The following is a 27465-nucleotide window of genomic DNA, read 5'->3' as shown; positions in this document are numbered from 1 at the left end:
CAGTCGGTCGACAGACACAGACACGGACACTGATTTCAGTGTCGACGGTGAAGAAACAAACGTATTTCCCTTTAGGGCCACACGTTACTTGTTAAGGGCAATGAAGGAGGTGTTACATATTTCTGATACTACAAGTACCACAAAAGAGGGTATTATGTGGGATGTGAAAAAACTACCTGTAGTTTTTCCTGAATCAGATAAATTAAATGAAGTGTGATGATGCGTGGGTTCCCCCCGTTAGAAAATTATTGGCGGTATACCCTTTCCCGCCAGAAGTTAGGGCGCGGTGGGAAACACCCCTTAGGGTGGATAAGGCGCTCACACGCTTATCAAAACAAGTGGCGGTACCGTCTATAGATAGGGCCGTCCTCAAGGAGCCAGCTGACAGGAGGCTGGAAAATATCATAAAAAGTATATACACACATACTGGTGTTATACTGCGACCAGCGATCGCCTCAGCCTGGATGTGCAGAGCTGGGGTGGCTTGGTCGGATTCCCTGACTAAAAATATTGATACCCTTGACAGGGACAGTATTTTATTGACTATAGAGCATTTAAAGGATGCATTTCTATATATACGAGATGCACAGAGGGATATTTGCACTCTGGCATCAAGAGTAAGTGCGATGTCCATATCTGCCAGAAGATGTTTATGGACACGACAGTGGTCAGGTGATGCAGATTCCAAACGGCACAAAGGTGTATTGCCGTATAAAGGAAGAGGAGTTATTTGGGGTCGGTCCATCGGACCTGGTGGCCACGGCAACTGCTGGAAAATCCACCGTTTTTACCCTAAGTCACATCTCTGCAGAAAAAGACACCGTCTTTTCAGCCTCAGTCCTTTCGTCCCTATAAGAGTCATATCTGCCCAGGGATAGAGGAAAGGGAAGAAGACTGCAGCAGGCAGCCCATTCCCAGGAACAGAGGCCTTCCACCGCTTCTGCCAAGCTCTCAGCATGACGCTGGGACCGTACAGGACCCCTGGATCCTACAAGTAGTATCCCAGGGGTACAGATTGGAATGTCGAGACGTTTCCCCCTCGCAGGCTCCTGAAGTCTGCTTTACCAAGGTCTTCCTCCGACAAGGAGGCAGTATGGGAAACAATTCACAAGCTGTATTCCCAGCAGGTGATAATCAAATTACCCCTCCTACAACAAGGAAAGGGGTATTATTCCACACTATATTGTGGTACTGAAGCCAGAAGGCTAGGTGAGACCTATTCTAAATCTAAAAAATTTGAACACTTACAAAGGTTCAAATCAAGATGGAGTCACTCAGAGCAGTGATAACGAACCAGGAAGAAGGGGACTATATAGTGTCCCGGGACATCAGGGATGCTTACCTCCATGTCCCAAATTTGCCCTTCTCACTAAGGGTACTTCAGGTTCGTGGTACAGAACTGTCACTATCAGTTTCAGACGCTGCCGTTGGATTGTCCACGGCACCCCGGGTCTTTACCAAGGTAATGGCCGAAATGATGATTCTTCTTCGAAGAAAAGGCGTCTTAATTATCCCTTACTTGGACGATCTCCTGATAAGGGCAAAGTCCAGGGAACAGTTGGAGGTCGGAGTAGCACTATCTCGGATACTGCTACAACAGCACGGGTGGATTCTAAATATTCCAAAATCGCAGCTGATCCCGACGACACGTCTGCTGTGCCTAGGGATGATTCTGGACACAGTCCAGAAAAAGGTGTTTCTCCCGGAAGAGAAAGCCAGGGAGTTATCCGAGCTAGTCAGGAACCTCCTAAAACCAGGAAAAGTGTCAGTGCATCATTGCACAAGGGTCCTGGTAAAAATGGTGGCTTCCTACGAAGCAATTCCATTCGGCAGATTTCACGCAAGAACTTTTCAGTGGGATCTGCTGGACAAATGGTCCGGATCGCATCTTCAGATGCATCAGCGGATAACCCTATATCCAAGGACAAGGGTGTCTCTCCTGTGGTGGTTACAGAGTGCTCATCTTCTAGAGGGCCGCAGATTCGGCATTCAGGATTGGATGCTGGTGACCACGGAGGCCAGCCCGAGAGGCTGGGGAGCAGTCACACAAGGAAAAAATTTCCAGGGAGTGTGATCAAGTCTGGAGACTTTTCTCCACATAAATATACTGGAGCTAAGGGTAATTTTATAATGCTCTAAGCTTAGCAAGACCTCTGCTTCAAGGTCAGCCGGTATTGATCCAGTGGGAAAAACATCACGGCAGTCGCCCACGTAAACAGACAGGGCGGCACAATAAGCAGGAGGGCAATGGCAAAAACTGCAAGGACTTTTCGCTGGGCGGAAAATCATGTGATAGCACTGTCAGCAGTGTTTCATTCCGGGAATGGAAACTGGGAAGCAGACTTCCTCAGCAGGCACGACCTCCACCCGGGAGAGTGGAAACTTCATCGGGAAGTTTTTCCACATGATTGTGAACCGTTGGGAAATACCAAAGGTGGACATGATGGCGTCCCGTCTGAACAAAAAACGGGACAGGTATTGCGCCAGGTCAAGAGACCCTCAGGCAATAGCTGTGGACGTTCTGGTAACACCGTGGGTGTACCAGTCGGTGTATGTGTTCCCTCCTCTGCTTCTCATACCTAAGGTACTGAGAATTATAAGACGTAGAGGAGTAAGAACTATACTCATGGCTCCGGATTGGCCAAGAAGGACTTGGTACCCGGAACTTCAAGAGATGCTCACAGAGGACTTATGGCCTCTGCCGCTAAGAAGGGACTTGCTTCAGCAAGTACCATGTCTGTTCCAAGACTTACCGCAGCTGCGTTTGACGGCATGGCGGTGGAACGCCGGATCCTAAGGGAAAAAGGCATTCCGGAAGAGGTCATTCCTACCCTGGTCAAAGCCAGAAAGGAGGTGACCGCACAACATTATCACCACATGTGGCGAAAATATGTTGCGTGGTGTGAGGCCAGGAAGGCCCCACGAAGAAATTTCAACTCGGTCGATTCCTGCATTTCCTGCAAACAGGAGTGTCTATGGGCCTCAAATTGGGGTCCATTAAGGTTCAAATTTCGGCCCTGTCGATTTTCTTCCAGAAAGAATTGGCTTCAGTTCCTGAAGTCCAGAAGTTTGTCAAGGGAGTATTGCATATACAACCCCCTTTTGTGCCTCCAGTGGCACTGTGGGATCTCAACGTAGTTCTGGGATTCCTCAAATCACATTGGTTTAAAACCAGTCAAATCTGTGGATTTGAAGCATCTCACATGAAAAGTGACCATGCTCTTGGCCCTGGCCTGGGCCAGGCGAGTGTCAAATTGGTGGTTTTTTTCTCAAAAAAGCCCATATCTGTTTGTCCATTCGGACAGGGCAGAGCTGCGGACTCGTCCCCAGTTCTCTCCCTAAGGTGGTGTCAGTGTTTCACCTGAACCAGCTTATTGTGGTGCCTTGCGCCTACTAGGGACTTGGAGGACTCCAAGTTGCTAGATGTTGTCAGGGCCCTGAAAATATAGGTTCCAGGACGGCTGGAGTCAGGAAAACTGACTTGCTGTTATCCTGTATGCACCCAACAAACTGGGTGCTCTTGCTTCTAAGCAGACTATTGCTAGTTGGATGTGTAATACAATTCAGCTTGCACATTCTGTGGCAGGCCTGCCACAGCCAAAATATGTAAATGCCCATTCCACAAGGAAGGTGGGCTCATCTTGGGCGGCTGCCCGAGGGGTCTCGGCTTTACAACTTTGCCGAGCGGCTACTTAGTCAGGGGCAAACACGTTTGTAAAATCCTACAAATTTGATACCCTGGCTAAGGAGGACCTGGAGTTCTCTCATTCGGTGCTGCAGAGTCAACCGCACTCTCCCGCCCGTTTGGGAGCTTTGGTATAATCCCCATGGTCCTTTCAGGAACCCCAGCATCCACTAGGACGATAGAGAAAATAAGAATTTACTTACCGATAATTCTATTTCTCGGAGTCCGTAGTGGATGCTGGGCGCCCATCCCAAGTGCGGATTATCTGCAATACTTGTACATAGTTACAAAAATCGGGTTATTATTGTTGTGAGCCATCTTTTCAGAGGCTCCGCTGTTATCATACTGTTAACTGGGTTCAGATCACAGGTTGTACAGTGTGATTGGTGTGGCTGGTATGAGTCTTACCCGGGATTCAAAATCCTTCCTTATTGTGTACGCTCGTCCGGGCACAGTATCCTAACTGAGGCTTGGAGGAGGGTCATAGGGGGAGGAGCCAGTGCACACCACCTGATCCTAAAGCTTTACTTTTTGTGCCCTGTCTCCTGCGGAGCCGCTATTCCCCATGGTCCTTTCAGGAACCCCAGCATCCACTACGGACTCCGAGAAATAGAATTATCGGTAAGTAAATTCTTATTTTTTTTTTCTTCATTAGAGTGCATTTGCATTGCCCACTATGGCCTTCTCGTTTCTCTGCCACACATCTGTTTTACCCATTTACTGTGAGCTTAAAAGGTAAGTCAGCCACACGCACGCTTAAAAGACGCACATTGGACAGCTGAACCTTTGTTTTTGTTACATTAATCTTTAGATCACTCAGTGAAAATTTGCCAATGTTACTGTTAAGTTAATGTAAATGCCAAATTATACCTTTGATTTAAATAATGTGAAATGTATGTTTATATTTTTTAAACAAGCCGCCCTTTTGTAGCAAAATATACATTCTTTATTGCTGACCTGTTTTGTCGGTAGGCAGTCAGTTTGCCGGCTGACAGGATCCCGGCTGTCCGGGTGTTGGTCCACGTCACCACCCGAGGGGGAATGCAACATATAACCCACCACCGGGCCCGAAGCGTGGCTAGCGCTGCAGGTATCCCGGCGTCGGTTTCCTGACCGCCAGGGTCCCAACGGGATGTCATACTGATCCTGTTTAGTCAGTGCCTGAAATAAGGCCGTTGGGGCTATAAGTTTAGTCCCTATGTCTTTTTAATTACTCACACCCTGTTATATTCCAGTGATATCTTCCAGAGGGATGTAGTTATGCAACCGTCATTCCACTGCCGGGATGCCGGCGTCAGTCTGCTGACCGGCGGTTTTCTGACTGCCAGTCACACAATACACGCCCCTTCCAGATTATATCACACTTTAAAATGTCCTTCAAATAAGAACTGTAGATGGACACAACAGCAAACAGCAGACTTTTATTCTGACCTTGTCAACTCATATCAGAACATTGAAACCGGGAGAAGAGGGCTTAGGAAGTACTGTATATACATATGTATTATCATACATCTAGCTTCAATACGCAAGTGTTCCGCTCCAAGACAATTCAAAGCACAACGGAACTTGGCGTGAAACAACCCACATCTGCTGCATCATAGGCCTTCGTATACAGATTCAGACTCAGACACGCACAGTTATAAAAGTGATTCAGAATCTAATTAATCAGTGCAGTCTCATTGCATCGCGATTAAGATGCACTTATGCACAAAAAAGACGCTCTGTGCGACTGCAGCCATAGTGTAGGAGGACACGTGAGGTGACTGTTTTTTTGCCCATGTTATGTCACTCTGACCATTTCATGCCACTGACTAATTTTGTTATTTATATTTGTTTTTATTGTGTCTGATTTGCAGCCCAACAAAGAGCCGCATGCAGAATGTCGCAAACTTTGGCATTTCCCTGAGTTTCCTCATCTATTTCATTTCTGCATTGTTTGGATATCTCACTTTTTATGGTATATATTTACTGGAATTAAACCAGTCACCATCTTTTAAGTTCCTGGTTTTCAATAAACTGTTCTCTGAATTATTATTTTTTTTAATACAGAATTACATTATAGTGTTTAAATAAAAACATTTTTTATTTGCTTTGACTTATGCGTTGTTTAGTTTCTGTAACTACAAAAATGTATTACCAACAAAAATGAATTTCTGAGTGTTTTATAAAGTGTGTATACATTGTGGAGACAGTCATTCTGCATCCTGATCCATTAATTATGAGAATACTGCCTACTAAGTTACTAGGAACCTGGGGCATCTCTGAGGCATGAGGCATTGTTATAGGTTTCTGTTTAATGGATAAGCTGCATTATCATAACCACTAATTGTGTGTCTATCGTGCCTCAGCGCTGTCACTGGTTCTTTGGTCTTTACCGGGCAGGTTGTCTGTGAAAATAGAAGTCTTTGGGGTCAATCCAATTGGCTGCAATAGAATCGCAGCTGGGAATCAGCGAGACAACGGCCGCACTTTGCGGCGGGCCAAATTCACACAAAAATGCCCGCCACCCCATAGAGGTCCGAGCAGTTTTGTGCGAAATGAGGCTGATTCGCGGCCGCAAAGGGTGTGAGATTGGGTGCCATTGCCAAGATTTAAACGCTGTTGCAACGGCTGTTACCCTTTGAAGGTAATTGGATTGACCCCTGTGTGTGTGTGTGTGTGTGTGTGTGTGTGTGTGTGTATGTGTGTGTGTGTGTGTTTTAGTTTTACCGTAATGCTCTTCTGTTGTTCTAGATAAAGTGGCGTCTGAACTGCTACAGGGTTACAGCAGATTCCTGCCTAATGATAATCTGATCATGACGGTCAGGCTCGCCATTTTACTAGCTGTTCTTCTGACTGTTCCGCTTATCCATTTTCCTGTAAGTAATTGGTATATATTATATCTCTTACAATGCGCAATGGGGCAGAGTAAACAACATTAACTCACCAATTCTCTCTCTGCCCCCCCTTATTTTAGGCACGAAAGGCTTTCATGATGTTGTTCTTCTCCAGCTATCCTTTCTCGTACCTCCTTCATATATTGGTGACACTGACCCTCAATGTAATCATCGTAGTCCTCGCCATATACGTGCCAGATATAAGAAATGTGTTTGGTGTGGTTGGTAAGCATTTGCTATAAGCACTGTTTGCAATATTCATACTTTGTCCTGCAGAATATAATGGTCACATGGTTACTTTAGAGACTTTGCAGCATTGGAAAGACTTTTGTATTAGGATGCAACTATTTTATATACCATTATGAGACCATTTTTATTTAATCTCCTCTCTCAAGGTGCCCATACACTTAGACGATATGGCCCTTTTTCACACGATTACAACCCATTGAGTCGATAAATCGTGTGAAAAGTGTTACATCGTATGTGTTTTACCACCAATTCCCATCCGATGCGCAGTCCCGTGCACATAGGATCAGATCCAGAGATCGCCATGGCTGCCACAGGGATTTGCCGGATCCCGCACCTATGACTGGGATCGAATACGATACATCGTATGCAAAAGGGCCACATATGATGTATGCGGTCCAGCCGCCCAGGTGCTGCCAGATGAGTTGGCGGGGTATCGTATGCGAGGTTCACACACGATACCTCGCACTAGTGGATGGACACCTTTAGTTCAACATTGCTTTCCTGTCACGGCAGCCAGCTGTTGGCATACAATCTATAATTGCCAGGTTTTGGTGAGACGTCACAGTAATGTGCCTAACTTAGCAATCGGTCTACATATTTGATATGATAATAATTGTAGTTGCAAAGTTAAATATTTTATGTGACCTTATCAAGATAATATTTGTTTTATTTTGTGAAAATAAGCTTTGCAAAACTACTGGGGAGATTGGGAGAGAGATAAAGCGGAGAGAAGATTTAGTAACAACCAATCGGCTCCTGTCATTTTTTTCAAGCACAGCCTGTAACATTAGTACTTTATCTCTCTCAACTTTCTCTCCCTCCAAGCTTTGATAAATCTCCTCCTACATTTTGCGTTGGTCCAGTCCCTCTCAAGTCCCAGTGGTTGCCAGATCAGTCTAGCACCAAGCAATATATGTTGCTGGGTCAAAAATAATGAATTGCGTTGTTGTCTGGGTGGGGCTGAGATGTAGAAATTACCAGTTAGATAGTTTGAAGTTTTATTTTTAAAAAGAGTTTAATTTTATAATAGAAACTGCTAAAATCACTAACCAAGGTGCCCTTAGGTTTGCTGTCAGGCCTCAGATGTTTCTTTTTCAAAACGATTTCCACACCTTTTTCTCTATCGTCCTAGTGGATGCTGGGGTTCCTGAAAGGACCATGGGGAATAGCGGCTCCGCAGGAGACAGGGCACAAAAGTAAAGCTTTCCGATCAGGTGGTGTGCACTGGCTCCTCCCCCTATGACCCTCCTCCAAGCCAGTTAGATTTTTGTGCCCGGCCGAGAAGGGTGCAATCTAGGTGGCTCTCCTAAAGAGCTGCTTAGAGAAAGTTTAGCTTAGGTTTTTTATTTTACAGTGAGTCCTGCTGGCAACAGGATCACTGCAACGAGGGACTTAGGGGAGAAGAAGTGAACTCACCTGCGTGCAGGATGGATTGGCTTCTTGGCTACTGGACATCAGCTCCAGAGGGACGATCACAGGTACAGCCTGGATGGTCACCGGAGCCTCGCCGCCGGCCCCCTTGCAGATGCTGAAACATGAAGAGGTCCAGAATCGGCGGCAGAAGACTCCTCAGTCTTCTAAAGGTAGCGCACAGCACTGCAGCTGTGCGCCATTTTCCTCTCAGCACACTTCACACGGCAGTCACTGAGGGTGCAGGGCGCTGGGAGGGGAGCGCCCTGGGAGGCAAATGAAAACCTATTTGGCTAAAAAATACCTCACATATAGCCTCCGGGGCTATATGGAGATATTTAACCCCTGCCAGAATACACTAAAGAGCGGGAGACGAGCCCGCCGGAAAAGGGGCGGGGCCTATCTCCTCAGCACACAGCGCCATTTTCCTTACACAGCTCCGCTGGTCAGGACGGCTCCCAGATCTCTCCCCTGCACTGCACTACAGAAACAGGGTAAAACAAGAGAGGGGGGGCAAAATAGTGGCAAAAAATTATATTATAAAAGCAGCTATACAGGGAGCACTTATTATAAGGCTATCCCTGTCATATATAGCGCTTTTGGTGTGTGCTGGCAAACTCTCCCTCTGTCTCCCCAAAGGGCTAGTGGGGTCCTGTCTTCGTTAAGAGCATTCCCTGTGTGTCTGCTGTGTGTCGGTACGTGTGTGTCGACATGTATGAGGACGATATTGGTGTGGAGGCGGAGCAATTGCCTGTAATGGTGATGTCACTCTCTAGGGAGTCGACACCGGAATGGATGGCTTATTTAGGAAATTACGTGATAATGTCAACACGCTGCAAGGTCGGTTGACGACATGAGACGGCCGACAAACAATTAGTACCGGTCCAGACGTCTCAAAAACACCGTCAGGGGTTTTTAAAACGCCCGTTTACTTTAGTCGGTCGACACAGACACAGACAGGGACACTGAATCCAGTGTCGACGGTGAATAAACAAACGTATTCCTTATTAGGGCCACACGTTAAAGGCAATGAAGGAGGTGTTACATATTTCTGATACTACAAGTACCACAAAAGAGGGTATTATGTGGGATGTGAAAAAACTACCGTAGTTTTTCCTGAATCAGATAAATTAAATAAAGTGTGTGATGATGCGTGGGTTCCCCCCGATAGAAAATTATGGGCGGTATACCCTTTCCCGCCAGAAGTTAGGGCGCGTTGGGAAACACCCCTTAGGGTGGATAAGGCGCTCACACGCTTATCAAAACAAGTGGCGGTACCGTCTATAGATAGGGCCGTCCTCAAGGACCAGCTGACAGGAGGCTGGAAAATATCATAAAAAGTATATACACACATACTGGTGTTATACTGCGACCAGCGATCGCCTCAGCCTGGATGTGCAGAGCTGGGTGGCTTGGTCGGATTCCCTGACTAAAAATATTGATACCCTTGACAGGGACAGTATTTTATTGACTATAGAGCATTTAAAGGATGCATTTCTATATATGCGAGATGCACAGAGGGATATTTGCACTCTGGCATCAAGAGTAAATGCGATGTCCATATCTGCCAGAAGATGTTATGGACACGACAGTGGTCAGGTGATGCAGATTCCAAACGGCACAAAGGTGTATTGCCGTATAAAGGAAGAGGAGTTATTTGGGGTCGGTCCATCGGACCTGGTGGCCACGGCAACTGCTGGAAAATCCGCCGTTTTTACCCTAAGTCACATCTCTGCAGAAAAAGACACCGTCTTTTCAGCCTCAGTCCTTTCGTCCCTATAAGATCATATCTGCCCAGGGATAGAGGAAAGGGAAGAAGACTGCAGCAGGCAGCCCATTCCCAGGAACAGAAGCGTTCCACCGCTTCTGACAAGTTCTCAGCATGGCGCTGAGACCGTACAGGACCCCTGGATCCTACAAGTAGTATCCCAGGGGTACAGATTGGAATGTCGAGACGTTTCCCCTTCGCAGGCTCCTGAAGTCTGCTTTACCAAGGTCTCCCTCCGACAAGGAGGCAGTATGGGAAAAAAATTCACAAGCTGTATTCCAGCAGGTGATAATTAAATTACCCCTCCTACTACAAGAAAAGGGGTATTATTCCACACTATATTGTGGTACTGAAGCCAGAAGGCTAGGTGAGACTTATTCTAAAAAATTTTTTTTGAACACTTACAAAGGTTCAAATCAAGATGGAGTCACTCAGAGCAGTGATAACGAACCAGGAAAAAGGGGACTATATAGTGTCCCGGGACATCAGGGATGCTTACCTCTATGTCCCAAATTTGCCCTTCTCACTAAGGGTACCTCAGGTTCGTGGTGCAGAACTGTCACTATCAGTTTCAGACGCTGCCGTTTGGATTGTCCACGGCACCCCGGGTCTTTACCAAGGTAATGGCCGAAATAATGATTCTTCTTCGAAGAAAAGGCGTCTTAATTATCCCTTACTTGGACGATCTCCTGATAAGGGCATGGTCCAGGGAACAGTTGGAGGTCGGAGTAGCACTATCTCGGATACTGCTACAACAGCACGGGTGGATTCTAAATATTCCAAAATCGCAGCTGATCCCGACGACACGTCTGCTGTGCCTAGGGATGATTCTGGACACAGTCCAGAAAAAGGTGTTTCTCCCGGAAGAGAAAGCCAGGGAGTTATCCGAGCTAGTCAGGAACCTCCTAAAAACAGTGCATCATTGCACAAGGATCCTGGTAAAAATGGTGGCTTCCTACGAAGCAATTCCATTCGGCAGATTTCACGCAAGAATTTTTCAGTGGGATCTGCTGGACAAATGGTCCGGATCGCATCTTCAGATGCATCAGCGGATAACCCTATATCCAAGGACAAGGGTGTCTCTCCTGTGGTGGTTATAGAATGCTCATCTTCTAGAGGGCCGCAGATTCGGCATTCAGGATTGGATGCTGGTGACCACGGAGCCCAGCCCGAGAGGCTGGGGAGCAGTCACACAAGGAAAAAATTTCCAGGGAGTGTGATCAAGTCTGGAGACTTTTCTCCACATAAATATACTGGAGCTAAGGGTAAATTTATAATGCTCTAAGCTTTGCAAGACCTCTGCTTCAAGGTCAGCCGGTATTGATCCAGTGGGAAAAACATCACGGCAGTCGCCCACGTAAACAGACAGGGCGACACAAGAAGCAGGAGGGCAATGGCAAAAACTGCAAGGACTTTTCGCTGGGCGGAAAATCATGTGATAGCACTGTCAGCAGTGTTTCATCCCGGGAATGGAAACTGGGAAGCAGACTTCCTCAGCAGGCACGACCTCCACCCGGGAGAGTGGAAACTTCATCGGGAAGTTTTTTCCACATGATTGTAAACCGTTGGGAAATACCAAAGGTGGACATGATGGCGTCCCGTCTGAACAAAAAACGGGACAGGTATTGCGCCAGGTCAAGAGACCCTCAGGCAATAGCTGTGGACGTTCTGGTAACACCGTGGGTGTACCAGTCGGTGTATGTGTTCCCTCCTCTGCTTCTCATACCTAAGGTGCTGAGAATTATAAGACGTAGAGGAGTAAGAACTATACTCATGGCTCCGGATTGGCCAAGAAGGACTTGGTACCCGGAACTTCAAGAGATGCTTACAGAGGTCTTATGGCCTCTGCCGCTAAGAAGGGACTTGCTTCAGCAAGTACCATGTCTGTTCCAAGACTTACCGCAGCTGCGTTTGTCGGCATGGCGGTGGAAAGCCGGATCCTAAGGGAAAAAGGCATTCCGGAAGAGGTCATTCCTACCCTGGTCAAAGCCAGAAAGGAGGTGACCGCACAACATTATCACCACATGTGGCGAAAATATGTTGCGTGGTGTGAGGCCAGGAAGGCCCCACAAAGAAATTTCAACTCGGTCGTTTCCTGCATTTCCTGCAAACAGGAGTGTCTATGGGCCTCAAATTGGGGTCCATTAAGGTTCAAATTTCGGCCCTGTCGATTTTCTTCCAGAAAGAATTGGCTTCAGTTCCTGAAGTCCAGAAGTTTGTCAAGGGAGTATTGCATATACAACCCCCTTTTGTGCCTCCAGTGGCACTGTGGGATCTCAACGTAGTTCTGGGATTCCTCAAATCACATTGGTTTAAAACCAGTCAAATCTGTGGATTTGAAGCATCTCACATGAAAAGTGACCATGCTCTTGGCCCTGGCCTGGACCAGGCGAGTGTCAAATTGGTGGGTTTTTTTCTCAAAAAAGCCCATATCTGTTTGTCCATTCGGACAGGGCAGAGCTGCGGACTCGTCCCCAGTTCTCTCCCTAAGGTGGTGTCAGTGTTTCACCTGAACCAGCTTATTGTGGTGCCTTGCACCTACTAGGGACTTGGAGGACTCCAAGTTGCTAGATGTTGTCAGGGCCCTGAAAATATGTTCCAGGACGGCTGGAGTCAGGAAAACTGACTTGCTGTTATCCTGTATGCACCCAACAAACTGGGTGCTCTTGCTTCTAAGCAGACTATTGCTAGTTGGATGTGTAATACAATTCAGCTTGCACATTCTGTGGCAGGCCTGCCACAGCCAAAATATGTAAATGCCCATTCCACAAGGAAGGTGGGCTCATCTTGGGCGGCTGCCCGAGGGGTCTCGGCTTTACAACTTTGCCGAGCAGCTACTTGGTCAGGGGCAAACACGTTTGCTAAATTCTACAAATTTGATACCCTGGCTAAGGAGGACCTGGAGTTCTCTCATTCGGTGCTGCAGAGTCATCCGCACTCTCCCGCCCGTTTGGGAGCTTTGGTATAATCCCCATGGTCCTTTCAGGAACCCCAGCATCCACTAGGACGATAGAGAAAATAAGAATTTACTTACCGATAATTCTATTTCTCGGAGTCCGTAGTGGATGCTGGGCGCCCATCCCAAGTGCGGATTATCTGCAATACTTGTACATAGTTACAAAAATCGGGTTATTATTGTTGTGAGCCATCTTTTCAGAGGCTCCGCTGTTATCATACTGTTAACTGGGTTTAGATCACAAGTTGTACGGTGTGATTGGTGTGGCTGGTATGAGTCTTACCCGGGATTCAAAATTCCTCCCTTATTGTGTACGCTCGTCCGGGCACAGTACCTAACTGGCTTGGAGGAGGGTCATAGGGGGAGGAGCCAGTGCACACCACCTGATCGGAAAGCTTTACTTTTGTGCCCTGTCTCCTGCGGAGCCGCTATTCCCCATGGTCCTTTCAGGAACCCCAGCATCCACTACGGACTCCGAGAAATAGAATTATCGGTAAGTAAATTCTTATTATCTTGTGGGCATGGAAAGACCCAGAAAACAATCAAATATGTAGTACTGTATGTTCCAAATAGGTGGCTTTGCTAGTGTGGAATCTCCCAAGTGTGAACATTGCACTAAAAGTGAGAGGAATAGAGTTCAGAGTGGCCTGTTCCCAAGTCACATTTCCGCATACCCAACTCACATGGAAAACATTCTATTTATACATACAAAGAGGTATCTTTCAATCGTATCCTCAATACATAAAGATTTCATATTGTGTCGACACCATCAACTTAGTGTACCTGATTTACACCTGGAAGTAGTGTCTAGTGCTCATAATACTCTGGTTTACTTCATATATGGATCACAAAGAGATGGGCATACCCAACTCACACAAGTGAGGTCTGTGTCTCTCCTGTAGAGGTATCTTTATGGTCATATATTCAATACTCTTATTTTCTCTTCCCATTGGTGTATACAGAGTGGTAATATCATAGAAATAAAATAACCCAATAAATAGGTTAAAAAATATCTTTAATAACACATGGTAGTCCCACATGGGACACGTGCTCATACTAATAAAATCTGTACCGTTTAAAAACATTCACTATCATAAAACAACATGGCTGAGATACAAATCTGAGGTAGGTAGAAAGAGTTCTGTTTATACCCCCTTCAGTGTCCAGGCGCCAGGGAGTGCAGGTAACTCGATTTTGTACAGCCCAGCTGTGGAAAGACAATGTCGCACACCTCCTTAGTCAACGCGTTTTGATTCCATTGGATCTTTATCAAGACATAATGTTCGCTTAATGAGGGAGGTCACATTAAGATATGTGCACGGACAGATCCGCTTTATGTAAACCAGTTACTCTAGGGAAAAGGACCTTTTTTTAAAATCGTATTTTCCTTGTCTGTTTAGGAGCCACCACCTCCACGTGTCTGCTGTTTGTATTTCCTGGGCTGTTTTACCTGAAGGTTAGCTATGAAGACTTGGTATCCCGCCAGAAACTCGGGGTATGTGATGTTGCTTCTATGTGCTGTTGAACTGCTTTCTCAGAGACATGTCATTTGTTATGTTCATATTCCCAAACTGGATCTTCTGCAGTGCCCGCTGGAGTGTCCGTATCTATTACATTGGTTCTTGTAATACCAGTACAAAATACACCAGATTATTTGCAGGTTGTTTGGCCGGACTACGCTAGTTTCTGAGACTCACCGGAGATGATAATTCCTATAGCAAAGCTTTGCCAGACCAAGCAGCAAAACAGACCAAAAATACAGGATATGGATATGGATTTAGGGCCTTAATCAGACCTGATTGCAGCAGAAAATTTGTTCTCTAATGGGCAAATCCATGTGCACTGCAGGGAGGGGGGGGGGGGAGATAAAACATAAGCAGATAAATTTAGATTTTGTTTCTGTGCATGGTAAATACCGGCTGCTTTATTTTTACACTGCAATTTAGATTTCAGTTTAAACACACCCCACCCAAATCTAACTCTCTCTGCACATGTTACATCTACCCCCACCTCCCTGCGCTGCACATGGGTTTTGCCCATTAGAGAACAAATTTGCTGCTGCGATCAGGTCTGAATTAGGCCAATAGTAGTAAGGTTACCTTATGTGTTCCATTGCAATTTAATGTTTAATATTAAGTTTTGAAGCCCAATCTTCAAATTAGAAGAGGCTTCAGTATCTGATTGGTTCCCGATTGTGTCTGGAGCCTACAGTCAATGGAGACCGAAGTTATGTTACAGGTGTGTCATCACACACCTATCCCTTTTCCGTCAATGCTGCATGCTCTTTTTCTCAATGTTGCTAGTTTTTGTGCAATCTTTCTATTTTTCCTGCAAGTTTATTTTCTCAATCTTGCGTCTAATGGGGCTCTGCAGCTAATTAGGACAATTCCGCATTCTTCTGATGCCTGGGTTGGGGTATCGGCAAAGTGTAACATGGTGGATAATCTCGATTCACCGATTCCGTCTCAAAAATGATCGGAATCTACGAGTCAGGAATTGTTATTATGCATTATTTTGCCAATCCTCAAGAAATCGGAGTCCACCATCAGATTGCTGATGTTCGGATCAGCATTAGGGAATCACCGCTTAGATATATGAGCCTCATTAATTCACAAGTAGTATATAAGGTTTTTTGTCACAAAAGACTTTGTATAAAGTCACAGACTAAGCATAATGATGCATGGCGAGGGTCATTATGCTACTTTTTCCATAGTTTTACTTCTTCGGTTGCAAATCGTGTACTAGGTATTCAGGATTAGTGTTTTGGCCAAGTACGTAGCAAAGTCCGTGGCGCAATAAGTGGGCTATCTGGTGTAATTTTAGAATAGGGGTATGTGGACACATCTCTACCTCATTTACAGCCCCATTCCCCAGCTACTACTCTGTGTGGGAGGAGGCTGTAAGTTAATATCTGCTCCTATGGGTTTTTTTTTATATCCACTGTAGCGAGTTTTACATTATTGCCAGTAACTCATTTTTACATATATAAATGCAGGTATAATTTGTAATCTACACTCTGGAAAATGCCAGTGTAGAGTATACTGTAGTGCAGTGGTTCTCAACCTCAACCCTCAAGTTTTCCTAACATGCCATGTTTCGAAGAAAGTCTAGAAGATCTTAACATGTATAGTTTGGAGAAGAGAAGGGTATGGAGGGACATGATTTAAACTTTCAACTCTATTAAGGGTTTTAACAAGGTACGGGAGGGAAACATTTTTCAAATGAAGAGAAGAACACGAGGACATGCACTGAAACTGGAGGGAGATGGGTTTAGGGGAAACTTGAGGAACATTACTTCACAGAAAGAGTAGTGAAAAAGTGTAATAGCCTCCCAGCAGGGGATCCAGTCAGAATCCCGATGCCGGAATCTCAACGTCTCGGAATGCCGGTGTCGGCATCCCTACAAGGTACACAACACCAGCACCGGGATCCCGATTGGCGAGATCCCCATCGATCTGCTGCCGGGACGCCGGAGAGGTAAGCCACTGGGGAACAGGCCTTAGGTTTAGGCTGCGGAGGGATGGTCAAGGTTAGGCTGCAGGGAGGCAGTGGGGGGGATTAGGTTTAGGGAGCCATGGGAAGGGGAGATACTGTTGTTAGGTCGACACAGCTTAGGTCAACAGTCATTTGGTCGACCACTGAAGGTCGACGTGCATTAGGTCGACATGGCCAATAGGTCGACATAAGTTTTTCAAATTTTTCTCTTACGTCCTAGAGGATGCTGGGGACTCCGTAAGGACCATGGGGATAGACGGGCTCCGCAGGAGACATGGGCACTAAAAACGAACTTTAGGTATGGGTGTGCACTGGCTCCTCCCTCTATGCCCCTCCTCCAGACCTCAGTTAGATCCTGTGCCCAGAGGAGACTGGGTGCATTACAGGGAGCTCTCCTGAGTTTCCTGAAAGAAAGTATTTTAGTTAGGTTTTTTATTTTCAGGGAGCCTGCTGGCAACAGACTCCCTGCATCGTGGGACTGAGGGGAGAGAAGCAGACCTACTTAAATGCTAGGCCCTGCTTCTTAGGCTACTGGACACCATTAGCTCCAGAGGGAGTCGGAACGCAGGTCTCACCCTCGCCGTTCGTCCCGGAGCCGCGCCGCCGTCCTCCTCACAGAGCCGGAAGATAGAAGCTGGGTGAGTATGTGAAGATAGAAGACTTCAGAGGCGGCAGAAGACTTCGGATCTTCACCGAGGTAACGCTGCGCGCCATTGCTCCCACACAACACACACACAGCAGGCACTGTAAGGGTGCAGTGCGCAGGGGGGGTGCCCTGGGCAGCAATTAAACCTCCGATCTGGCTGAAATATATATATATATATATATATATATATATATATAGGCTCTATACTATATATAAGAGATCCCCCGCCAGTTTTGAAAGATTTTAAGCGGGACCGAAGCCCGCCGCTGAGGGGGCGGAGCTTGATCCTCAGCACTCACCAGCGCCATTTTCTCCACAGCACACGCTGAGATGAAGCTCCCCGGACTCTCCCCTGCTGAACACGGTGACAGAGGATTTGAAAGAAGGGGGGGGGGGGACACACATAATTTGGCGCAGTGTAATAACAATAATAGCGCTATCTGGGTAAAGATATTTGTTTTTCCCTGGGTCATTGGCGCTGGGTGTGTGCTGGCATACTCTCTCTCTGTCTCTCCAAAGGGCCTTGTGGGGGAACTGTCTTCAGATAAGAGAATCCCCTGAGTGTGTGGTGTGTCGGTATGTCTGAGGTAGAAGGCTCTCCTAGGGAGGAGGTGGAGCAAATGAGTGTGGTATCTCCGTCGGCAACACCGACACCTGACTGGTTGGATATGTGGAATGTTTTAAGTACTAATGTGAATTTATTGCACAAAAGGTTGGACAATGCTGAGTCCAGGGAGTGTACAGGGAATCAAGCCCTGCCTAAAAGCGCCCACTATCCCAAATGGTAGACACTAATACCGACACGGATTCTGACTCCAGTGTCGACTACGATGATGCAAAGTTACAGCCAAAATTGGCTAAAAGTATTCAATATATGATTATTGCAATAAAGGATGTGTTGCATATCACAGATGACCCCTCTGTCCCTGACACGAGGGTGCACATGTTTAAGGAAAAGAAACCTGAGGTAACCTTTCCCCCATCTCATGAGCTGAACGAGTTATTTGAAAAGGCTTGGGAATCTCCAGACAAGAAACTGCAGATTCCCAAAAGGATTCTTATGGCGTATCCTTTCCCAACTAAGGACAGGATACGGTGGGAATCCTCCCCAAGGGTGGACAAAGCGTTGACACGTTTATCCAAAAAGGTAGCGCTGCCATCTCAGGATACGGCAACCCTCAGGGATCCTGCTGATCGCAAGCAGGAGACTACCTTGAAGTCCATTTATACACATTCTGGTACCTTACTCAGACCGGCGATAGCGTCGGCTTGGGTTTGTAGCACTGTAGCAGCATGGACAGATACCTTATCGGCGGAAATGGATACCCTGGATAAGGATACCGTTTTATTGACCCTGGGTCATATTAAAGATGCTGTCTTATATATGAGAGATGCTCAAAGAGACATTGGCCTACTGGGTTCTAGAGTCAACGCTATGGCGATTTCTGCTAGACGAGTCCTATGGACCCGACAATGGACGGGTGATGCCGACTCGAAGAGGCATATGGAGGTTTTAGCTTACAAGGGTGAGGAATTGTTTGGGGAAGATCTCTCGGACCTAGTTGCCACGGCAGGTACATCAACTTTTTTGCCTTATGTTTCCTCACAGCCTAAGAAAGCGCCACATTATAAGATACAGTCCTTTCGGTCGCATAAAAACAAGAGAGTACGGGGATCGTCCTTTCTTGCCAGAGGTAAGGGCAGGGGGAAAAAGCTGCCAACCACAGCTAGTTCCCAGGAGCAGAAGTCCTCCCCGGCCTCTACAAAATCCACCGCATGACGCTGGGGCTCCGCTGAGGGAGTCCGCCCCAGTGGGGGGGCACGTCTTCGACTTTTCAGCCACATCTGGGTTCACTCACAGGTGGATCCCTGGGCAATAGAAATTGTTTCCCAGGGTTACAAGCTGGAATTCGAAGAGTTGCCTCCTCGACGCTTTTTCAAATCGGCACTACCAGCTTCTCCCCCAGAGAGGGAGATAGTTTTAAATGCAATTCAAAAATTGTGTCTTCAACAAGTGGTGGTCAAAGTTCCCCTGCTTCAACAAGGGATGGGGTATTACTCAACCCTATTTGTAGTCCCGAAACCGGACGGTTCGGTTAGACCCATTTTAAATTTAAAATCCTTAAACCTATACTTAAAAAGGTTCAAGTTCAAGATGGAATCGCTCAGAGCGGTCATCGACAACCTGGAAAGGGGGGATTATATGGTGTCCCTGGACATAAAGGATGCATACCTTCATGTTCCCATATATCCACCTCATCAGGCATACCTGAGATTTGCGGTACAGGATTGTCATTACAAATTTCAGACGTTGCCGTTTGGGCTTTCCACGGCCCTGAGGATTTTCACCAAGGTAATGGCGGAAATGATGGTGCTCCTGCGCAAGCAGGGTGTCACAATTATCCCGTACTTGGACGATCTCCTGATAAAAGCGAGATCACGAGAGCAGTTGCTGAACAGCGTATCACTCTCGCTGAAGGTGTTACAACAACACGGTTGGATTCTCAATATCCCAAAGTCACAGTTGGTTCCTACGACTCGTTTGCCCTTCTTAGGCATGATTCTGGATACGGACCAGAAAAGGGTTTATCTTCCGATAGAACAGGCCCAGGAACTCATGACTCTGGTCAGGGACCTATTGAAGCCAAAAAGGGTGTCAGTGCATCACTGCACTCGAGTCCTGGGAAAGATGGTGGCGTCTTACGAGGCCATTCCCTTCGGCAGGTTCCATGCGAGGACTTTCCAATGGGACCTACTGGACAAGTGGTCCTGGTCACATCTACAAATTCATCAGATGATCACCCTGTCCCCCAGGGCCAGGGTATCTCTCCTGTGGTGGCTGCAGAGTGCTCACCTTCTGGAGGGTCGCAGGTTCGGCATTCAGGACTGGATTCTGGTAACCACGGACGCGAGCCTCCGACGTTGGGGAGCAGTCACACAGGGAAGAAACTTCCAAGGTCTCTTGTCAAGCCAGGAGGCTTGTCTTCACATCAACGTCCTGGAATTGAGAGCCATATACAACGCCCTTCGTCAAGCGGAGAATTTGCTTCGCGACCTACCAGTTCTGATTCAGTCAGACAACATCACCGCAGTGGCTCATGTAAACCGCCAAGGCAGAACAAAGAGCAGAGTAGCAATGGTGGAAGCCACCAGGATTCTTCACTGGGCGGAAAATAATGTAAGCACACTGACAGCAGTGTTCATTCTGGGAGTGGACAACTGGGAAGCAGACTTCCTCAGCAGACACGATCTACATCCAGGAGAGTGGGGACTTCATCAGGAAGTCTTCGCACAGATTGCAAGTCGGTGGGGACTGCCCCAGATAGACATGATAGCGTCCCGCCTCAACCAGAAACTACAGAGGTATTGCGCCAGGTCAAGAGACCCTCAGGCGGTGGCAGTGGATGCCCTGGTGACACCGTGGGTGTTCCAGTCGGTCTATGTGTTTCCTCCTCTTCCTCTCATCCCCAAGGTATTGAGAATCATAAGAAGAAGAGGAGTACAGACAATTCTCATTGTTCCAGATTGGCCGCGAAGGGCCTGGTATCCGGATCTGCAGGAGAGGCTCACAGAAGATCCGTGGCCTCTTCCTCTCAGACAGGACCTGTTGCAACAGGGGCCCTGTCTGTTCCAAGACTTACCGCGGCTGCGTTTGACGGCATGACGGTTGAACACCGGATCCTCGCGGAAAAGGGCATTCCGGATGAGGTCATTCCTACTCTGATAAAGGCTAGGAAGGACGTGACAGCTAAACATTATCACCGTATATGGCGGAAGTATGTTTCTTGGTGTGAGTCCAGGAATGCTCCTCCGGATGAATTCCATCTGGGCCGTTTCCTTCACTTCCTACAGACTGGAGTGAATTTGGGCCTAAAATTAGGCTCCATTAAGGTTCAGATTTCGGCCCTATTCATCTTCTTTCAGAAGGAATTGGCTTCTCTCCCAGAAGTACAGACTTTTGTGAAGGGAGTACTGCATATTCAGCCTCCTTTTGTACCTCCAGTGGCACCCTGGGACCTTAACGTGGTATTGCGGTTCCTTAAGTCTCACTGGTTTGAAGTTGAACCACTTAAAACGGTGGAATTAAAATATCTCACTTGGAAAGTGGTCATGTTGTTAGCCTTGGCATCGGCTAGGCGTGTGTCGGAGTTGGCGGCTTTGTCTCACAAAAGCCCCTATCTGGATTTCCATGTGGATAGAGCAGAATTGCGGACTCGTCCTCAATTCTTGCCCAAGGTGGTTTCATCTTTTCATATGAACCAACCTATTGTGGTGCCTGTGGCTACGCGAGACTTGAAGGGTTCCGAGTCCCTTGATGTGGTCAGGGCTTTGAAAATTTACGTGGCCAGAACGGCTCGGGTCAGAAAAACAGAGGCACTGTTTGTCCTGTATGCAGCTGACAAGGTTGGCGCTCCTGCTTCGAAGCAGACTATTGCTCGCTGGATCTGTAACACGATTCAGCAGGCTCATTCTACGGCAGGATTGCCGTTACCAAAATCGATAAAGGCCCATTCCACTAGGAAGGTGGGCTCTTCTTGGGCGGCTGCCCGAGGGGTCTCGGCATTACAGCTGTGCCGAGCTGCTACTTCGTCGGGTTCAAACACCTTTGCAAAGTTCTACAAGTTTGATACCCTGGCTGAGGAGGACCTCATGTTTGCTCAATCGGTGCTGCAGAGTCATCCGCACTCTCCCGCCCGTTTGGGAGCTTTGGTATAATCCCCATGGTCCTTACGGAGTCCCCAGCATCCTCTAGGACGTAAGAGAAAATAAGATTTTAAACCTACCGGTAAATCTTTTTCTCCTAGTCCGTAGAGGATGCTGGGCGCCCGTCCCAGTGCGGACTAAATTCTGCAAGGCTTGTATATACTTTTTGCTTACATAAGTGTTATGTTACAGTTTTGGTCAGTCTCGGACTGATGCTGTGTTGTTTCATACTGTTAACTGGTTCATATATCCCAGGTTATACGGTGTGGGCTGGTATGAATCTTGCCCTTAGATTAACAAAAATGCTTTCCTCGTACTGTCCTTCTCCTCTGGGCACAGTTTCTCTAACTGAGGTCTGGAGGAGGAGCATAGAGGGAGGAGCCAGTGCACACCCATACCTAAAGTTCTTTTTTAGTGCCCATGTCTCCTGCGGAGCCCGTCTATCCCCATGGTCCTTTACGGAGTCCCCAGCATCCTCTACGGACAAGGAGAAAAAGATTTACCGGTAGGTTTAAAATCTTATTTTTTTCTTTTAATTTTTTTGATTTTTCCATACTTGACGGTCCACGTGGACTACGATTGGAACGGTAACCTTGCCCGAAGCATGGCGAGCGAAGCGAACCATGCGAGCGGACACGGTGCACTAATTGGGGTTCCCCATCACTTTACGAAGAAAACGACACCAAAAACAGTCCAAAAACTCATGTAAACCTTTTCACCTGTCGACCTAGTACATGTCGACTGAATTCCCATATCAACCTAGTGCATGTCGACCTAATGCCCATGTTGACCTTCAGTGGTCGACCTATTGACTGTTGACCTAAGTTGAGTTGACCCAACAACCCATACCCATGGAGGTAAGGTAAGTATGCTTACTTTCTCACTGTCGAGATGCCGCAGTCAGTATTCTGACTGCCGACATCCGACTGCCGGCATTTTACAGCTCAAACCCCCATCAGAGGTGGTAGAGGCTAAGACAGTCGAGCAATGTAAACATGCTTGGAATAGACATAAGGATATCCTTACAAAGAACTAAGGATCAAATAGGGTTTGAAGGAAAATATGGTTAAGAGGCAGACTAAATGGGCCAAGTGGTACTTATCTGCCATCAAAGTTTGTCCGTGAAAGCAGGTGACATAATTACCAGCAAAATATATTGCTGACTAAAGAAATCCACAAAACATGACCTGTTTGGGAGTACTTGTGGACTGGTGTTGAGAACCACTACTATAGATGTATGTGTTATTTTGCATCTATTGGACATATTTATGGACTTCTGTGCAAATTGTTTTTGGATTTTAAAAGTATATATGTGCCAGTCGACAGAGATTGTTCCAAGGTGCCTAATCATTCATAATAATAGGGGTTGTGTCTTTTGATCATGCAAATTACTGCTGTTCGTCTGGCTGACAGATGAAGTGAGTAGAACAATTATGGCTTTTCGATGAATCTGTTATGCAGCATTGCTCATATGACCCATTTTCATGACACTGTGTAGTTCATCTACCAGCAAGTTCTTCCAACAACCTGCATAAACTTGCTTGACTTTGATAACCTATATACCGTTTAGTACACAATTGCGCTTAATAGCCATCCTTAACATGTTTTTCCCAAACCAACAATGGGGAAATGATTTGACCTGATGCCTGAATGACTGGCTGTTCTCACACAGTGAAAATTGATTCCTTCCACAAGTACTAATTTCTGTTTGTTTTCTCTTGTGTTCCCAGGCCTGTGGGCTGCTTGTTCTCGGTATTTGTATTGGTGCCTGCAGTTTAACACTAATTACCGTGAACTGGGCTTACAATGAATGAGAGAAACACACTGGAGTTTACATTTGAACAGAATGTGCAACGATTTACAGCCAAGGATATCCAGTTTCAGGGGAAATTGGTTGAGAAATAGTTTGTGTTAAGAGCACACTACTCTTTCGCCCTTTGGATCCTCTGGAAAAATAAAACTGGTCACTGGTTAAAATGGGGGGGAGACGGGTAACAGGTTTTTTTTGTAAAGGGAAAAAAGTCAAGTGCAATATACTTTTACATGACTGAAATTTACAATACTCACACAGGCTGGCTGCTTGGCCCTTTTGATTATAAACTCATGGAAGATGTACAGGTCTGTGAGGTAAAAAGCAGTCATTTGTGCCAGTAAGAAAATGACTGTAATTGTTAATGTTTGTTCTTTTCTCTCCGTATAGGGTAATAACTGCAAAACTGCCTTTTTCACTTACTAAATCACAGTGATGTTCTTGTATTTATTTTAATATTTGTTTTTATGTCTTAATTTAAATAGAAAAATGAATTCAAATAAAAGGGAAGCGGGAGAGGTAGAGTCAATCAGCTCTTCACAGGAAGGTTTTGGTAATGGTCAGACTCTGCTGCTCCCTAAGCCAGTCTTATCTGCTTTATTACAGATACCATTGGTTGCTTTGAAGCAGGCTCGGTTACTTGTCTAGAAATGCATTCTGGGATTTGTAGTAGCACAAAAAATTGCCTACCTCCGTTTTAAAAAGACAAACCTAAAGTGAGAGCAAACCTAAAACAATCCGGGGGAATTATATGATCTTCTATTTTGTAATTGTCAGAACGGCTTTGTTTACATATAGAATTATGCGCTTGATCACATTATTGCGGAATGCTTACAGGTTCTTTAATAGCCTTCTACTTTTGTTTAGCTCTGCTTTATAATCGATAACATATATTGAATCCCACGAAGATTATTCTGTGGATGTAAATTCACCCTCTTTTATTATCAGTGTAGTCAAGTTAAAATGCGTTTGATGTAACATTTTACCCGGATGCACTTACGGAACATACCTGCCTATAGCAAATCTGTAACGTGCGAAGAGGGATTATTTTTAGACCAGTTCTGTGTATAGTCGATGAACTTAAGGAATGGGCCAAAGTTTTGGCCAGGTCCTTTATACCCTTTTCTCAGTCCTGGTGTGTGGTCAAACAAAATGTGTATTTGTTTTTCCTGCCTGCAAAGACAGCACTACGGTTTGGCTAGCATAATCATTTGTTCTTTTTCAGGGGGTTCCCAAATATGGTCCTCAAGGTGCCCCCAATGGTCCAGGTTTTAAGTATATCCATGGCTCAGCGCAGATGGTTAAATCAAATTGACTGAAATACTAATTAAGTTACCTGTAGCCAAGCATAGTTATACTTATAACCTGGACCGTTGGGGTGCCTTGAAGACTGAGTTTGGGAACCTCTGTTCTATGTTAAAGGCTAGAGAAACAACGGACAGTGCTACATTCAAACTGACATGGTGAGAGCAATAGTTATCTGAAATATTCTAAATTAACCCTGAGATGTCTGAATTTACAGCCTAATTCAGTAAGGATTGCAAATTCTGCTAATTAGCAGAATTTGCGATCCTTTTCCTAGCATGCTGGGGGCGCTCATCGCAGGGCTAGGCCGACCAGCATGCTGACCGCCGCCTCCCCCCTTGATGAAGCAGAAATTATGATTGCCTTGCAATTTTTGCGTCATCATCGAAATTAGTGAAGCCTTCTGCTGTCGCAGTTTAGCTGCGCTCGTAGGAGGCCCGCCGCCATCTTCTTGATTGCAGGGGCTGCAAGTGACATCACGCAGCCGCCGTGACCACGCCCCGACACTCCGCCGTTTGTCCGCCTCTGCCCTCCGTTTGCGCCACACCGCCCCCGCAACGCTCCGTCTCCACCTTGGAAACGGAGCGTTACCCCCCCCCCCCCCCCGCGCGTGCGCGACTGCATCTGCCTGATTAACAAGCAGAAGCGGTCACATTTGTCCCCGCGCAGAAAGTGCGGGCGCAGGATAATAATTATTACGATCGCGGGGCGATCGTAATAATTCTGGTTGGATCGCGATTTACGATCCAACCTGAATTAGCCCCTTAGTTTACACTTACAACTGGATGGTTCTAGGAATAACTACCCTCCATAGTCTGATAAATTCAAACTAACTTTTTTTTTCAATGCTAATTCCATTTTGGGCTAATTTGATTCTGTATTTAAGTTACAACAAACAGTTAGCCGATGTGATGGTAATACTCCTGTTTACAACCCATCTACAAATCAGAAACTTTGTATGCAAAATGTTATTGTCTGTGATACTAATTATGTCATGCAAAAATATCTGGTATGTACCGTAACTTATAGCAACCAATCACATATCCGTTTTGGTTATCTTGCATTACAGTACTTTGTAGTTCTAATACCTACATACCAAGACCAGCTGAGAACTGTCTGACCTTGAGACAGAGAATTCTTCCTGGTGCTATGTGCGCGTCACATTTTGTGGAATTACTGTGTAGGTCACAGTAAGCTGCGTATGTATTTCTGCTTCTCGAGTTTGTCTCCAGTCCTTGCACAAAGCACTAATCATTTTCAAATCTGTCCACCCATTTGTAAAGCTCCTGAAATTCAGTAAGGTAGTCTGACATCTTTTCTATTCAGTTTCCCACTAGGTGACTTAATATTTAAGTGATATGTTGATTTTGCCATTTTCATTTTTAAGCCTAATTTTAAACGCTTGGTTGGTCTTATGTTGAAAATATAACTACGCCACTAACAAACATTTCGGTGTTTTAATGTATAGCTAATACCGCGTGGAAATTCTCTGCAATGAGGAAGTGTTTATAATTACTTTTTATATTGGTCTGTTGACATACCGGTTGGAAGATTTGCAGCACTGTTTGTACTGAACACCATTGAAATGGACAAAAGGACAGTAATACAAAATAAAGGGATTAGACTTTCTATAAACTTTACCAACTGCTAAGATAAAATGCAATGATATGAACGGGCTTATCAGTGGTGTACTTAAGCGGATTACTTATATACAGCTTTATTCTGAAAATTGTGTTCCTTATTTTATCCATAACTACTTTAATAATACATCTGAAAATGTATATATACATAAATGTGTATTTGCTGACTAGGACTGGCTTAACACCACAAGCACAAACTTTTATGTTTTAAAGGAGGGTGGGGCAGATTCTAGGAGCCGGGCAGTCAGTGCACCTACAAAATTACTGCTAACTTCAGTAGTCCTTTCTGTTGGTGTCAGCAGAGGTACATTCTCCCTGGCTGCCTATATAATCCTGCTGACTCCAAGATTAGACTCCGTGGATCCTCTATGTCTGTTGTTCGTCCTCCATTTTAAGGCCAACGCAGTCAAAACCAGGAACCTCATCTTAAAATGAGGTCATCTGGCTTACAGCGACCGTTTTAAAAGAAGTTTGTGAAATTAAAGCTATAGGGGTATATGCAATTCACGGCGAATCGCGGCAAATTATCGCCGTTTTTTAATTCGACACAATTCGACAGGTGAATTCCGGCAGGTGGCTGCCGGAATTCACCATATTCAATGAAAAACGGATTCGACATTCCCGCGGGCGAAAAACGGCCGATTTGCCGGATTTTGCCGCAAATTAAAAAAACGGGAAAAACCCGGAAAAAAATGGCGTGGGGTCCCCCCTCCAAAGCATAACCAGCCTCGGGCTCTTCGAGCTGGTCCTGGTTCTAAAAATGCGGGGACAAAATTGACATGGGATCCCCCGTATTTTTAAAACCAGCACCGGGCTCTGCGCCTGATGCTGGTGCAAAAAATACGGGGGACAAAAAGAGTAGGGGTCCCCCGTATTTTATACATCAGCATCGGGCTCCACTAGCTGGACAGATAATGCCAC

At 46.0% G+C, this 27465-nt stretch overlaps 1 protein-coding gene and 1 long non-coding RNA gene across 2 annotated transcripts in view; one reads left to right on the top strand and one right to left on the bottom strand.

Annotated features, from left to right (window-relative positions):
* The window catches only part of LOC134980745 (uncharacterized), a 42831-nt gene extending 36134 nt beyond the window's left edge, over nt 1-6697 (bottom strand). The window contains exon 1 of the long non-coding RNA XR_010190468.1: nt 6612-6697. This is a non-coding gene — a long non-coding RNA (uncharacterized LOC134980745). The remainder of the gene's footprint in view (nt 1-6611) is intronic.
* SLC38A6 (solute carrier family 38 member 6) overlaps nt 1-27251 on the top strand; it is a 206297-nt gene extending 179046 nt beyond the window's left edge. Inside the window, exons 11-16 of the mRNA XM_063947708.1 lie at nt 4341-4420; nt 5542-5642; nt 6419-6543; nt 6642-6786; nt 14345-14439; nt 23520-27251. Coding sequence (XP_063803778.1) covers nt 4341-4420; nt 5542-5642; nt 6419-6543; nt 6642-6786; nt 14345-14439; nt 23520-23603 — 630 coding nt within the window. The 3' untranslated portion in view covers nt 23604-27251. The remainder of the gene's footprint in view (nt 1-4340; nt 4421-5541; nt 5643-6418; nt 6544-6641; nt 6787-14344; nt 14440-23519) is intronic.
* The last annotated feature ends 214 nt before the right edge of the window (nt 27252-27465 follow it).

The sequence above is a fragment of the Pseudophryne corroboree genome, chromosome 12 (assembly GCF_028390025.1).
Source record: "Pseudophryne corroboree isolate aPseCor3 chromosome 12, aPseCor3.hap2, whole genome shotgun sequence".
NCBI lineage: Eukaryota > Metazoa > Chordata > Amphibia > Anura > Myobatrachidae > Pseudophryne > Pseudophryne corroboree.
The sequence above is the reverse complement of the archived record's forward strand: the minus strand, read 5'-3'. Positions and strand labels throughout refer to the sequence as shown.